Below are 17,344 nucleotides of genomic sequence, written 5' to 3'. Positions count from 1 at the left end.
CAACCACAGAAAATTTTTAGTCTGCCCTTCCACGAAATATTTAATTAGAATTTTTTTAAATGTTTATGAATTTTCGAAAATTCCACCTGACAACCGATCAGACAATAGTTTTAAGTTGACTTAATGCAGACAAGAACATTAACTGATGTTCATTAGCTAGTATATACATTTGTCTTTTAAAATACAAATGACATATAAGGATCGTAATGGTGCTATGTAGATAAATGTATCGGTTTTCAAGAGCTAAATTGGCAGCGCGTCATCCCTACAATGGCTTCCATTTCTACGATCGTAAAAATGAACTTGCGTAATGGGGAGATAATTTTGACGAAGTAGAATCCTGACTGGTTTGATTGGTTTGCGCTTTTGATTTTGCCATTTGATTAGGGACTTTTAGTTTTGAATTTTCCTCGGAGTTCCGTAATTTTGTGATTTCACTTTTCACCAATCAACTTGTTCAAATCGAGGATTTTAGAAGAAGAAAAAATTATATACCAATATTTACTTATACTTATCGATTCCTTTTCACCAGAAGAAAGTTGTACTTTTTACTATTTTTGTTATTTCTTTTCAGATTAATCATTTTGAGTGTGTTCACATTTCTTGCAAACTTTTATGAGTCTTATGTAGACGAAACGCGCATTTGGCGTATCAAATAAGCCTTGTACCTTTGATAACTATTATATATCATCTACTTGAATGATAGCAAAACAGACGACTAGCTTACGCAAAAATGTCTACATGTATTTTATCCGTTGTGATAGATCAAAATCAAAGTAAATTAAAAAGTAAAATTTGTTTAAGTAGATATAAAGTTCTATTTAGTTCAAAGCAACTATATGTACATGATTTATTTGTTTTACAGTTTGATTTAGGTCAAATATCAACAAAAATAGATAATACAATCAATTATCTCATTACTAACACAATTCTATATTCTATATAAGATTCTTGTAATTGTTATAAAATACATCAAATGATATAGTTACAAATCTGATCTTGAATGTATCAAAATTTTTAGAAATTTACCTGTGACGTCACTTTTGTGGCTTTGATCTAGTCATGTGAAAGACAGTGGTTCTGTTGTGCTGTTTTTTGTGTGCTGTCTTAGGTTGTTTTACGTGTTCGTTTTTATTTTGTGGTGAGCATGTCAAAATGTATTATTGTATTGTTTATTTGTGTATTTCTCTCTCCTGAATGTTCTTGCATTAATTTGTACTGTATTCCTGTCATGCAATGTCATTTTAGTGTTATATTTAACATTGCCATAAAAGCGCGAAGTTTGGCTAGCCACAAAACCAGGTTTAACCACCATTTTTTCGTTGAATGTCCTGTACCAAATTAGGAAAATGACAGTTGTTATCTTATAGTTCGTTTCTGTGTGTGTTGCATTGTCGTTTGTTTTTTTGTTGCACTTCAGTTTTTCTGTTGTTTCGTTGTTTCGTTGTTTTCCTCTTATATTTGATGTGTTTCCGTCGGTTTTAGGTGTCAGACTACCAATTTAAAATCCCTATCTGTTCAACCAATTTTCACAGCTTTCTAAATATTTTGCCTTAAGTTTAACTTCAAAGAAACCAGGTATATCCTGAATTGTACATGTATCACCTTTCTACACGCCAATTTTCAACCTACCTTTAAAGCCTTATAAGAAAAATCTGACCTTCGAAACAGAGGTTCTCCAAAAATAACCCCTGGTTTTGGGGAAATCTTAAATTAGTATACTATGGAGTGCATTAATCCTGAATTTTTAATGCTAACTCATAGACAAGTAAATTTTGGCTCAAAATGGTCGAAATATAATTCTCTTTTACCAAAAGTTTCATTTCTGCAAAATTGTTGGTTAGTTTAAGTAAACAATGACATCAAACGCACTATTTTGTGTCATACTTTCTGAATTAGAGTAAGTAGTTGGTGGTCTGACACCTAAAGTTTGGAATCCGGATTTGTTTCCTCTCAATCGATTTATGACTTTCGAACAGCGGTATACTACTGTTGCCTTTGTTTATCTGGTATGATTAGTTGTTGGAAAGGATAAAAGAAAAACGAAATCCATCCCATGAAGATATCTAATATTTTAAAGATATGCATATCATTGTACAGAAATTAAGAAAATTCCAACAGGTCATAGTGTAGATAAACTTGTTCAATGAGGCAAATAAAAAAGTATGCCATCTTTTCAATTTAAGCTTTTGACTTCATAAAAAGAAGTGTAAATGGGCTGCTAAACGAATATTCAGGAGTCAAACATCAGAATCAAGATCACAGGTTGATTTTATATGATTTACATCTTTCATTTGTGATTGACGTCTAAAAGTCTTTTTATATGTCTTTTTGTGCTGTTGTCTCATTAACTCTTTATATTACACATTAAGTTTTGTCTCTTGTGGGTTACTCCATGCTCCCTTATTTAAAAACATTTATTTTACATTTCAGACAAATCATACTAGAAGAGAACGGGTATGTAGTAGATATTAACGAGGCAAAAACACCCATAGAATACAATGAAATAATCCATTAGTATACCAATATCGTCTTATTGATCTATAGATATTACCTTAGTCATGGAAGATTGAGTTATAGCGAACATTTTAAAAAGATCCGAAAAGCGAAACAAACTTGTTATGCAACAAATTAATTTGACTCTGTTCCAACTATCGTTGCATCAGCTTTAAATAGTAAAATCTAAAAATAGAACCTTATAAAAACCCATAGTATTGACAATAGGTTTTATGCTGATTTAAATCAAACCGTTTAAAATATTTATATAGGTGTTGTAATCGATTGTCACGTACTTGCTTCTTGTCAACTGACATTTAATTCGTACGTAGTATGCCTAATTCGAATAGAACCCATGTGTAAGACACAAAAAAGGGACGAATGATACCAGAAGGACAGTGCAACTCATATAGATCGAAATTAAACTGACAACGCCATGGGTGAAAAAGAAAAAGACAAACAGACAAATAATAGTACACAAGACACAACATAGAAAATTAAAGACTTAGCAACACGAACCCCACCAAAAACTGGGGATGATCGCAGGTGCTCCGGAAGGGTAGGCAGATCCTGCTCCACATGTGACACCCGTCACACAAGCTATGGATGGTGACCTAATTTGTTCCTAGTATGTATGTTTGGTTCCTGTCTCATAAACATAAATCCAATGTCTCCTTTAAATATATGAACTGTGTGTGATTGGTGACTTATATTATATAATGTTATATATAATCAAAATATTTGAAATGATAATTTTATAAATGAGGCATGTTGTCAAAAATAGTATTATAATAAATATTAATAATCTTTATTTTTTTCTTTCAATACTACATTTTTTGTTTTGTTTTATGTCTATCGTTTTGTTATTTATATGTTTGTTTGGTTGGGTTTTTTGTTGTTTTTTTTTTATTATTTATTTAGTAACAATCCTATTGTTTGGATTTTAAACTAATAACATTCTTATTCTTATTACTTTTATTTAAATTGCTTTAAACATATGAATTGTCTCGTATAATGAATAACTTCTTTCTTTCTTCCTAAGAAGTTCTTCTTTGAAGCAAGTCTAAAGGAACAATAAACTGATCTTAGATAGCAGGATTGACATTTTGTATTTGCCCCAGACGCACGTTTCGTCTACAAAAGACTAATTAGTGACGCTCGAATCAAAAAAAGATAAACAAGTCGGCAAGAAGAGGGGCACAGTTGATAATCATGGAAATGCCGATTGTTCGTTGAAAAACGCGTCCTCAAAACGTAATAAATATGTTGTAAATCAAGAAATCAAGCATCTTGACAATGTCAGTTTCAAAGAATTGTTTCTTTTAAACAGAGCGATTTTTGACAAAGTAGGATTTACTCCTCCCTAAGACAAGATAAATGTATCTACGTTGGACTTTTTTATGAAACAAAACAGGACCAACTCTTTATTTTTTTCATTTTCCTTTTCATACTATTTCTGGGTTCTGACAATCGAAGATATCCAGTTACACGGTTCATGCTAGCGACAAACATAAATATATATCATCACTTAAAAAAAACAATTGCAAAAGGAATTTAGGGAAATGTAAGTGAAAGTAATCTAAATTATGTCGATTCAATATTGACCAAACATTTTTTTTATATCTCATAGATAAAATGTTTAAACTAAACAAATAATGGATATGATGATTGAACCGTTGAAAGGGATCTACGGCTACTAAAAACAACAAATATTTAACAATTTAGACAAATGCAACGCGGCGAAAATACACGAGACAAAACGTCCATGGAATGTAAAAAAAAAAGTAATCAGGTAGTAAATGAATGGCATCTTAATAATTTATAAATATTATCTTAGTGAAGGAAGATTGAGTCAATATAGTGAAAATGTGAGCAAAACCCCAAAAACGAATTAAACTAACCTTATAAATGCAACACGTCATTTCTTGAATCATGTCTTTCACCGGAAAAGATAGTCAATTTCGCACGCCTTTATATAGCAACTTACAACTTTGTACTTGTTTGGCTTTATATATATTTTGATATGAGCGTCACTGATGAGTCTTATGTAGACGAAACGCGCGTCTGGCGTACTAAATTATAATCCTGGTACCTTTGATAACTATTTACACCACTGGGTAGATGCCACTGCTGGTGGACGTTTCGTCCCCGAGGGTATCACCAGCCCAGTAGTCAACACTTCGGTGTTGACATGAATATCAATAATGTGGTCATTTTTATAAATTTCCTGTTTACCAAACTTTGGAATTTTCGAAAAAAATAAGGATTTTCTTATTCCAGGCATAGATTACCTTGGCCGTATTTGGCACAACTTTTTGGAGTTTTGGATCCTCAATGCTCTTCAACTTTGTACTTGTTTGGCTTTATAGATATTTTGATATGAGCGTCACTGATGAGTCTTATGTAGACGAAACGCGCGTCTGGCGTACTAAATTATAATCCTGGTACCTTTGATAACTATTTAAACCACTGGGTAGATGCCATTGCTGGTGGACGTTTCGTCCCCGAGGGTATCACCAGCCCAGTAGTCAACACTTCGGTGTTGACATGAATATCAATAATGTGGTCATTTTTATAAATTTCCTGTTTACCAAACATTGAAATTTTCGAAAAAATAAGGATTTTCTTATTCCAGGCATAGATTACCTTGGCCGTATTTGGCACAACTTTTTGGAGTTTTGGATCCTCAATGCTCTTCAACTTTGTACTTGTTTGGCTTTATAGATATTTTGATATGAGCGTCACTGATGAGTCTTATGTAGACGAAACGCGCGTCTGGCGTACTAAATTATAATCCTGGTACCTTTGATAACTATTTAAACCACTGGGTAGATGCCACTGCTGGTGGACGTTTCGTCCCCGAGGGTATCACCAGCCCAGTAGTCAACACTTCGGTGTTGACATGAATATCAATAATGTGGTCATTTTTATAAATTTCCTGTTTACCAAACTTTGAAATTTTCGATAAAAAAAGGATTTTCTTATTCCAGGCATAGATTACCTTGGCCGTATTTGGCACAACTTTTTGAAGTTTTGGATCCTCAATGCTCTTCAACTTTGTACTTGTTTGGCTTTATAGATATTTTGATATGAGCGTCACTGATGAGTCTTATGTAGACGAAACGCGCGTCTGGCGTACTAAATTATAATCCTGGTACCTTTGATAACTATTTACACCACTGGGTAGATGCCACTGCTGGTGGACGTTTCGTTCCCAAGGGTATCACCAGCCCAGTAGTCAACACTTCGGTGTTGACATGAATATCAATAATGTGGTCATTTTTATAAATTTCCTGTTTACCAAACTTTGAAATTTTCGAAAAAATAAGGATTTTCTTATTCCAGGCATAGATTACCTTGGCCGTATTTGGCACAACTTTTTGGAGTTTTGGATCCTCAATGCTCTTCAACTTTGTACTTGTTTGGCTTTATAGATATTTTGATATGAGCGTCACTAATGAGTCTTATGTAGACGAAACGCGCGTCTGGCGTACTAAATTATAATCCTGGTACCTTTGATAACTATTTACCAGATAGAAGGCGGGTCTTTATCCTTGCTCTTTTTTTTTTTAAAGTTTCCAGCACTTTTAGAATCGTCATTCAGTAGGGTAGTATAAAACTAATTTATAGTTTCCGTAAGTACTTAATCTTAATTCCCGTAAGACTGAGGGAGTGTGGCCATCTTATTAGATTTTAAATTCCCAAATATTTTGTGCAGTATGTAATAAAACTTTTTCACCCGTTTGCTCAACATGTGTTGGAAGTGAAGATGCCTACATTTTGGTCACGCGTTGATGGAAGACAAAATAACTACCGCATTTTTCCAACATCTTACAATGCTAACATTTAAAAATAGGACCTAAAAAGAAATATAGCTCAATATTGTACACTCAATTTTATGGCAATCGGTTTAAAATCTGTATATCCGTAAAGAACCTTTTAATAACTAAACTTGTGATAGATAGCCGGATGAAAATATTGTGTACACCAGACAAGCGTTTCGTCTAAAAAAGAAACATACGTGACGATTGAATCAAAACGTTAAAAGGCCAAATAAAGTACGAATTTGAAGAACATTCAAGACTCAAATATTTTGCCAATACCTACGGTAATTTATTCTCAATATTAAGAATAATTCAAAGTTTTATTGCATTTATAGTTTTCTATGTTGTGTTTTGTGTATTATTGTTTGTCTGTTGGTCTTATTTAGCCATGGTGTTGTCAGTTTGTTTTCGACTAATGACTCTAGTCACGGGTGCCATTCGGTTTAGCGAGAGAAATTATCGTGAAAGAATATCTAACGGCGGTCAAGTATTGAGAGACGATCGTGAAAGCTCTGGTAACGGATCGTGAAAGACATTTAATGTAAATTCTAGTTCAGAATCTTTGAAAACATCGTTTAATTTTCAAAACGCGGAACAAATCCGAACAAAAAGATATGTCTGTCAAAATGGTTTAACTTCCTCAAAAATAACTGTGAAATAAGGTAAAGAAAATATGCAGTACTTTATGAAAAAACACAAAAGGCGCAATGCATGTCTAAGAAATTAATTACAAATAACACGCTTTTTGTACCTATAATGGTCATATTTCAGTTTATCATGATATATTTGAAATTTAATCTTTGGTGTATCTGATAGTACAGTAAAAGGAGAAGGTTCAGTAAGACCCCTTTTTGGCCCCAAAATATAGCAGTTTTACAAAATTGTGAAAATGTAATCTTTTAGCTATTTACTGGAAAGTAAAATGCTTCTGCTACATAAATATGGGTTGTTTTTGACAATACAATGCACATATATCGGGTACTAGCATCATTAAGTATTGCTAAATTACTGAAATCTTCACAATTTTAGCATTTTAGTTAAATTTTAGACGGTTTCCGTCTTAAATGAAAGTGGCCGCATTCGTGTTCATTCATAATGTTGAAATATAAGTTGTATTTGATGATAATACATAACATAAATAAAGGTTGAGGATGAACACGGATCCGGCCACTTTCGTTTTTGACAAAAACCATCTGAAAAGTGACATTTTTTGGCATATTTGATAGATTTTTCATATTTAAGCTTGAATCGGAGCGTTTTTAATGACTAAATCAGTTAAAATCTTTCACGTAAACTAATTGAATCAATTGAAATAGACACTTAAGTGTTTAAAAAGTGTCCAAAATCTTTCATTAGATGAACCTGAAATTTGAGGCCAAAATCGGCCCTTACCGGACCTACTCCTTAAAGTATGTTCTTCCCTTATAAGCATTAACTTGTATATGAAAACCTTGCATTTGTTGAATTTCCATCAAACTTGATCGTGAAAGATCAGGCAACGCATTATTTTTATCGTGAAAGATAATGCGTGATCAGTACTAGTAATCAGAAATCAGTATTTCTTTTACCATTTGATAAACCTGCAACTGGTTGAAGCCTGTAACTATTTTGATAAGGATGAACATTAAAGCTATTGGTTTTTTTTATTCAACACTTTACCTCGAAAGTTTAAAAAACAGCACCTAAAAACGTGTCTAAATAAGTGTGAAAGATTCAGCTCTGAGAATCGGTCAAGTGCAATTCAGAAAGACCGACACTATTTGGCCAATAATATAGATATGCAACGTTTAAACCAAAATGATATCCATCAAACAAAAAATTACAGCAAAACAGCATCTTTCATGAGTAAGTTGAGATTGAACGATAACCAACATTTTGTGCAACAGTACTTTCTTAAGTTCTGTATACACAACGCAGATGTGGATTGATTTAACTATATACTACAGACTATAGAATACCAGATCGCAAATGCTGCAATGTCTCGTCTTCTTTACACATGATTGTATATTTGTTGAACGTCTATAATATCAAGGGTTTTCCTGGAAGTGTCAAATGCGCTTAAGATTGTCAATGGTTCATAAAAAGAGTTCAAGGTTAGATGAACCATGCCATACAGATCTCTACAAATATTCCGTACACCAAATAAATGTGTTCCGATCCTTACAGTGCCTTAGAAACTGACAAATGTAAACGTTATGCTTGGCCAATTAATTCGGAACATAAGGTCAAAAGTATATGAACCCTGACCGACAGCCAGACATGGACATCTTACTATCATTCAATATATCAAATACAATTGACGTCATCATGGTCATATATGAAACATGCAGACAGACATGTACACCATACACGAACTACCTTGGCGCTATAGCATACAGGTATATATCCAAAAGCTAAACAACATAAAACAAACATTGCCGAATGATGAATGAAAATGAGTTCGATGTTATTTAAAACCTTACAGAAGTCGAAAATCTACACCTTACAATCATAACAACAGACATTTATCCTTTTTGAATTTTCCTCGGAGTTCAGAGTTTTTGTGATTTTACTTATCCTAAAGCTTAACGAATCCGCGATACGGACTTGACCACAACAATGAATCTACATCCATGAAATGAGGCAAATTCGGGGTCCGGTGAATCCTGTCTGACGGACATGTAGTTTATAGGATCCAATATACAAAATGTGGGTATCCTATAACTCGTGATAAGTGAGTACTTCACATGACAATAACAAGCTTCATTCTACAATCATCCAACTATTTTACATTTCATTTTCTTAAAATATTAGTACTTTGAAATGCTTAAACCTATTGAGGATGTTGACCTATCTAGCTTTTTTCAATACCAATAACAAATATTAATTATGATATAATTGAAGAATAATTTGAACGTTTTCGTAGCATCAGATCTTTCACGATCCTTTTCACGATCTTCAAAAATGCGGTACGTGATCTTTCACGATCCGAAAAATCAATTTTTGTGTAAATAGTTCTTTATTTACCAAGTTTCAGATTATGTTTATACAACATAACTATGAGAACTATTTGATTAATTCAAATAGAGTGCCCTTATTCGGATAAAAGTAGTTTTTCTAGTCGAATTTGTGAAAAAATCATGTTTGTTTACATTTTTTATGTCATTGAAATGTCGAGAAGCAATCTGCCTTTTGTTGTTTTGTAATAACTATGCACTTTTAAAACTGGATATTCTCACATACTGATCATAATGTTGAACCATTTTGACAGACAGTTTTATTTTGTCATTAATTTGTCTGTGCAATTAATTAAATTAGAATATTTATTGACCTTTCATATGTCTTCTCGATTAAATGTCTTTCACGATCCGTTACCAGAACTTTCACGATCGTCTCTCAATACTTGACCGCCGTTAGATATTCCTTCACGATCATTTCTCTCGTTAAACCGAATGACACCCGTGCTAGTATCTTTCGCCTCTCTTTTAATATATAATTATGACCATATCAATGATTATTCATGTCAACAAAGAAGTAATAACTACTGGGTCGATGATACCCTCGGGAGGAAACCTCCGCCCAGTTATGGAAAATAAACTACTAGTATTGGTAATTGCCGTACGTTGTCCTAATTGTCTCGTATAAAGCAGATTTTTACCGCTAAATTGAATTTGTAAATTTAGTTATTTTGTTTAATCATTGATAAGCGAACAAATAAATCGTCTAAGTAGATATGAAGTTGTTCTATGATAAGTGTTTAAAAAGGATAATTGAAAAAACAAAATTCATAGATACTATCGTTTCAATTGAAGCTTTAGATTTTTTTAACAAGAAATGAAAGATGACCTTGTAAACGTATAATCAGAATTAAAACATCAGATTACATGTTTATTTTATATGATTTACATCTTCCATTTGTGATTGACTCAACGTCTTTTCATTTGTGGTTTTTGGGGTTGTTGTCTCATTAATTCTGTATAATACATCATTGGTTTAGTCTCTTTGTGGTTTATACCATGATCCCTTGTTTATAAAAACAAGAGTGCACACGCTGAAATGTCTCGCCTTCTATACTAACAATTGATATTATGTTGATAGTCCTAAGTATAAAGCTAAGCTTTATTACAACTGTCACATAAACTTAACATTAACCAAGATAACTATAAAAAGATCAATGAACCTTGAAAATGAGGTCAAGGTCAGATGAACCATGCCAGGCAGACATCTACAGCTAACAATGCTTCTATACAACATATATAGTTGACCCATTACTTAGTTTAAGAAAAATAGACCAAAACACAAAAACTTAACACTGTGCAATGAACCGTGAAAATGAGGTCACGGTCAAATAAAGCCTGCGCGACTGACATAAAGATCATAAAATATTTCCATACACCAAATATAGTTGACCTATGGCATATAGTATTAGATAAAAAGACCAAAACTCAAAAACTTAACTTTGACCACTGAACCTAAAAATGAGGTCAAGGTCACATGACATCTGCCCGCTAGACATGTACACCTTACAATCATTCCATACAACAAATATAGTAGACCTATTGCATATAGTATGAGAAAAACAAACCAAAACACAAAAATTTAACTATAACCACTGAACCATGAAAATGAGGTCAAGGACAGATGACTGCCAGTTGGACATGTACACCTTACAGTCCTTCCATACACCGAATATACTAGCCCTATTGCTTATAGTATCTGAGATATGGACTTGACCACCAAAACTTAACCTTGTTCACTGATCCATGAAATGAGGTCGAGGTCAAGTGAAAACTGTCTGACAGACATAAGGACCTTGCAAGGTACGCACATATCAAATATAGTTATCCTATTACTTATAATAAGAGAGAATTTGAACTTTTTTTCAAGTGGTCACTGAACCATAAAAATGAGGTCAAGGACATTGGACATGTGACTGATGGAAACTTCGTAACATGAAGCATCTATATACAAAGTATGAAGCATCCAGGTCTTCCACCTTCTAAAATATAAAGCTTTTAAGAAGTGAGCCGCCGCCGCCGGATCACTATCCCTATGTCGAGCTTTCTGCAACAATAGTTGCAGGCTCGACAAAAATATATTACCAAAAACTTTCAGATCCGCACTATTGAACCGTATATATTCTGGTCTGTAATGAGAACATTTTCCAGTGCATCCCGTCTATTTGCTTGGGCTTATGTGTTTTACCTCAAATATTATAAATTGTCTCCAGAGGGTTTATGGAGTTCTCCTTCTTATCATACATTTTTTAATGGAAGATAGTTTAAAAGGTCTGGCTAAATAACGATTTATTTTTATTTGGCTTGAAAAAAAATTGTTCCCTTTCTAGAATGTTTTTGGTGTACTTCAAAATTAACATGTGGGTACACACGTCTGGCTTGTGTTTAAAACCCGTCCTCAATTCACATATTCCTGTTAGCAAAAATCCCTACTCATTCATATTTTTCAATGTAACATCAAAATTATTTATTTATTTTCTAAACTATCCTCAATAAAATATATGTATTATTTAGATGTTAACCACATGGGATCATTCATATTTTTAGAGTAAAAGATCAGTACACAGAAATCTAACCAGAAACAATTCCACCTGGTTAATTAACTGAATTCAGGTTAAAAAAAAAAGCAGAAAGAAATGAAAAATGTTTAATCACTTTAATAAGAAATTACATGTTTGGACTGCTAACACTATAGTATGATTGTTTCACAGATTGAAGATCCAAGTCCAAATCAGACAAATAAAAGTTACCTTAATGATGAATGGTCTTAAATTGGTTTGCATCTGATTGACGCAGGATGAACTTGAGGTAAATCTTACACAACAAATACACTGATTGGTAGCTGTTTTAAGTCAAGAAGCAAACATTATATAAATGTAAAATAACGATACCCTGATTATGACTTTGAAACCAACAACAAACTATGGTATGTAGTCTGAAGGTAAGAATACATATCCTTTCACAATAACAATAAACAATTGATAACCCATTTCATATCATAACTTTGATAAATAACATAATCACAATGTTTAACATGACAATATGCAAAAGTTTCAAAGTCAATGAACCATAAATTAGGGGGATGGGTCAAATAATCTTCATGAAAATGAGAGTTAACAAGCTTATACAACAGCATACAGAATATAATTGACTTACCATTAGTGTTAGTGGTTCATCTTAACTAACCTCATCACAAACTTTAACACTTGTTAACTGATACACATTTAAAAAGCATGCCTTAGTCCTCCTATTGTTACTTTCCTCATAAATGAGTTGAAAAATTGCATTTTTTATAGAATAGCAGCCATTTTCCAAATATTTTTGAGATTCTAAAATTGACAGTCAAGCAATCACTAGGCCTGCTTCTGCAGGTACATATGATCTGAAAGACAAGATCTACAAAAAGGTCAGCATAGATGAAATATTCTGTTGTCTTCTTATATGCATTATCGCCCCTTAATGACAAGTTTTACCCTTCTTTCTGTTTTAGGCAAAAACTATAGAAGGTAGAGTAAAACTGTAAACAGTAAAAATTATCATCAATACAAGATCAACATGGAAGATATTTTAGTCATGCCTTACATTCTAGTCTACAATGTTGGAGAGTCTCCATTGATGAGGATGCACATAGACCTAGATGAGCAACACAGGCTCTTTAGAGTCTTCGGTGCAATATGGTTGAGTTCAGTAAATTGAATCGTAAAACAATATGATTGTAAATTTCCTTGAGGAAGCTAGTCTGTAGTATTTGTCCCTATACAAAATATATTTTACAATGCTTTAAAACCAGATCTTCTTGATACCTTTCATACTATGTATAAAAGCTTAACAACTTTCAAAATCATATTTTCAAGAATTTATTAAAATATTAATGTATAACAAATGTAAATGACTACATATAAAGAGACGGTTCAATGAAGTTTCTGGGCTTGTAATCTGGATGACAGTTCATCAAACAATGTGTTCAGCTGTGATGGATTGACGAAGAAGTGGGAGAACAATCTTCTTTCCTTACATAACAAGGTATCATGTCTTAAAGTCTGAAAAAAAAAAATTATATCAATGACATATAAAAATATGGCAGTAGATAAATATGATATGTTCATGTTCATACTTCTTTTTTGTACAAGGAAAAGATATATATGTTGGCTGTTTATAGGCACTGTTTTAAAGGAATAGACAACTTCGAGTTCGATGCATTTCTGTCAAAAACTTTGGTTTTAGTGAACATCAGTCATGCATTTAGGGGCATCGTCACCTCCGTTCCAATGTTGAGCGAGTGGTTAGAAAACTACATTGCTTTATTGCACAAATTATTTCGCAAATTAAATTCTAATAATTAATAAACTGTTATCACAGAGATATGTCTCGCCTTTTTGTAATTTTGATTATAAATGCAAATGTTGAAATCCAAATAGCAATACTCTAACATCTTACACAAGTTATGCAAATATTCAAAGTCAATGAACCATGACTGACTTATATGGCTAAACAATCTCCATGTAAATGAAATGTGCCAATGCTAATACAACTGCATACCAAATACCATTGACTTATTATAAGTCGTTCCTAAATCTAAATACAAACATGAACTTGTAAACTCGTTCCCAAATCTAAATACAAACAATAACTTGTAAACTATGTAAACGTTTCAAAGTCAATGAACCATGAAGAGGCGGTGGGGCTATATAATCTCAATGGAAACAATACTTGCAAATGCCAATAAATTTGAATACCAAATATCATTGACTTAACATAAGCAGTTCATCTTAAACTGATCTAATCACAAACTAATACATGTAAACTAAGATAAATTTCAAAGTCATTAAATAGTGACTGAGGGGCAAGACCAAATATTCTCCATGAAAATGAGATGTGCCAAAGCTTATACAACTAAATACCAATAATCATTGGCCTACCACTAATGGTTCCCCTTGAACTGGCCTAATCACAAACTAATACATGATAAGTTATCATAACTTAGAAAAATGTTCAAAGTTAATAGACCATGACTAAGGGGGCGGAGCCAAATTATCTCCATGGAAACAAGATATGCTTATACAACTGCATACCAAATATCATTGACCTACCACTTGTGGTTCCCCATAAACTGACCTAATCACAAACTAATACATTTAAAATAAGCAAAAGTTTCGAAGTCAATAGACCATGACTGAGGGGGCAGGGCCAAATAATCTCCAGGGAAATAAAATGTGCCAGTGCTTATACAACTGCATAGCAAATATGATTGACCTACCACTTGCTGTTCACCATAAACTACACCTAATCACAAACTAATACATTGTTGACGCCATCGGCCTTGGCGGCGGAAACAGTATACCTATGTCTCGCTTTTTTACTCCGTCAAGGCGAGACAAAAATCAACACTGCTGTCATAAGGGGATTGAGATTAAGTACTTACAAAACAAACTTTATTTCTCGTTTATCCTGCACAATGAGGATCACTAAGACGCTTGATGAACGGTAATAGTGCAGGGATACAGGCCATCCCCTCTATCTGGTAAATGACGTCATAAAGGCGTGCATAATTGACGAGTTTTTTCTGGTGATGGATGAACTCGAAAGTGGTCCATTGCTAACTTTGTAATTGTAAGAAGAAATATCAAATTCATACTTTTTTAGTGGCCAAATGATTCAGGTGTTTTATACAAAACATTGACTTTACCATTTCTATAATTGAAAATCTCCCCACACCCCATCCCCTCATCCCCTTGGATCAGCTACTGTTATATACCAAATTGGTTAATGACGTAAAATTTATTCAAACTTGTACATAAACAATCTACCTGTTTCCTTTTCTCTAGGTCTTTCACCACTTCCTTTATAGATTGTTCTAACTTCCTCAACATTTCCTCTAGTTGTGTCATAGATTCCATCAGCTGTCTGGGTGTCATGCATGGCTGACCACTGGTGGTACTAGAGCCAGAGTATACGACCTGCTCACTCATCTGTAAACTCTTTTCTCTGTAAAAGTGCATACAAGAAGTGTAGAAAATGTCTGTTTGGGATATGATATATGGTTCAAGTTCTAATAATAATTTAATGGTTTTCAATGACTTTTTATATTGATTTTTTTTTTCAAATGTAATTTCTCAATATAAACCAGAAACTTATTTTGGTCTCCATTTACAAAGAAATATGTATTTTGCTGTGAATCGCCCCCAAAAATATTAGTTTCAAAATTCCTTTTAGAAGACTCGCAACTGTTTTAAGTGAGAAAGATTTTGAAGTCATCTATGCTTCCTGGGAAATTGCAGCTATTAAATTTGAACTACCTTTCATGGATATGGCAAAGTCCATGTTTTGGTTTGGAAACAACACAAATCATTAAAACCTAGAAATTAAATTGTTGAGAATAATGGCATCATGTACGATGAATTAATTAAAATCTAATCATTAAGTTCAGCTTCACTTCCATTAAAAGGTAATTACAACCTCTGGTTTGTGTTATATCTCTTCTTTTTTAACTGCATCACACTTTCAAATAAGTTTCTTATTTTTCGGGAAGTATTTTTTTCAAAATAATACAAAACAGTAGTTTGCAGTAGTGCCTTATTGCCTTATTAGAGGTTAATCAAACTATCAGCAAGCATAATAATCTTACAACTGTTTCAATTTGTCCTCTTGTTTTTCTTCCAATGCTATTCTATTTATCTTCATTGATGAACATTTCTGTCTGAGTTTATCTGCTCCCTGTACAAGACTGTTAAAGGTTAAAAATAGATGCTTCTTATCCTCTCTATCTTCAGAACCTAGAATATAACCAGTTTACAATAAAACAATAAGATATCACACAGATCTTATGACATTTGTAAACTTGGGTATGTACGGTCATGAAGTTTGCCTAATCTGAAACTAGAGGCTCTAAAGAGCCTGTGTCGCTCACCTTGGTCTATGTGCATATTAAACAAAGGACACAAATGGATTCATGACAAAATTGTATTTTGGTGATGGTGATGTGTTTGAAGTTCTTACTTTACTGAACGATTTTGCTTCTTACAATTATATCTATAATGAACTTTGCCCATTAGTAACAGAGAACTATATTTGGTAAAAATTTACATATATTTACCAAATTAATGAAAATTGTTAAAAATTGACTATAAAGGGCAATAACTCCTGAAGGGGTCAATTGACCATTTAGGTCATGTTGACTTATTTGTAGATCTTACTTTGCTGAACATTATTGCTGTTTACAGTTTATCGCTATCTATAATAGTATTCAAGATAACCAAAAACGGCAAAATTTCTTTAAAAATTACCAATTGGAGGGCAGCAACCCAACAACCAGTTGTCCAATTCATCTGAAAAATTCAGGGCAGATAGATATTGACTTGATTAACAATTTAACTTCTTGTCAGATTTGCTCTAGATGCTTTGAATTCATAGTTATAAGCCAAAAACTGCATTTTACCCCTATGTTCTATTTTTAGCCGTGGCGGCCATCTTGGTTGAATGGCCAGGTCATCGGACACATTTTTCAAACTAGATACCCCAAAGATGATTGTGGCCTAGTAGTTTCAGTGGAGATTTTGTAAAAGATTACTTAGATTTATGAAAAATGGTTAAAGATTGACTATAAAGGGCAATAACTCCTAAAGGGGTCAACTGACCATTTTGGTCATGTTGACTTATTTGTAGATCTTACTTTGCTGAACATTATTGCTGTTTACAATTTATCTCTATCTATAATAATATTCAAGATAATAACCAAAAACAGCAAAATTTCCTCAAAATTACCAATTCAGGGGCAGCAACCCAACAACCGATTGACCGATTCATCTGAAAATTTCAGGGCAGATAGATCTTGACCTGATAAACATTTTTATCCCATGTCAGATTTCCTCAAAATGCTTTGGTTTTTGAGTTATAAGCCAAAAACTGCATTTTACCCCTTTGTTCTATTTTTAGCCGTGGCGGCCATCTTGGTTGGTTGACCAGGTCACGCCACACATTTTTAAAACTAGATACCCCAAAGATGATTGTGGCCAAGTTTGGATTAATTTG

At 33.1% G+C, this 17,344-nt stretch overlaps 1 protein-coding gene across 2 annotated transcripts in view; it reads right to left on the bottom strand.

Annotated features, from left to right (window-relative positions):
• Nucleotides 1-13,157: 13,157 nt before the first annotated feature.
• The window catches only part of LOC143057987 (HAUS augmin-like complex subunit 3), a 28,575-nt gene continuing 24,388 nt past the window's right edge, over nucleotides 13,158-17,344 (bottom strand). For both annotated transcript variants that reach the window (XM_076231452.1, XM_076231458.1), the window contains exons 12-14: nucleotides 15,942-16,089; nucleotides 15,124-15,301; nucleotides 13,158-13,356 (exon numbers count right to left, since the gene is read on the bottom strand). In XM_076231452.1, coding sequence (XP_076087567.1) covers nucleotides 13,228-13,356; nucleotides 15,124-15,301; nucleotides 15,942-16,089 — 455 coding nt within the window. In that variant the 3' untranslated portion in view covers nucleotides 13,158-13,227. The remainder of the gene's footprint in view (nucleotides 13,357-15,123; nucleotides 15,302-15,941; nucleotides 16,090-17,344) is intronic.

Source organism: Mytilus galloprovincialis, chromosome 1, assembly GCF_965363235.1.
Source record: "Mytilus galloprovincialis chromosome 1, xbMytGall1.hap1.1, whole genome shotgun sequence".
Classification (NCBI taxonomy): domain Eukaryota; kingdom Metazoa; phylum Mollusca; class Bivalvia; order Mytilida; family Mytilidae; genus Mytilus; species Mytilus galloprovincialis.
Note: the sequence above shows the minus strand (reverse complement) of the source record. Positions and strands in the feature narration are given on the sequence as shown.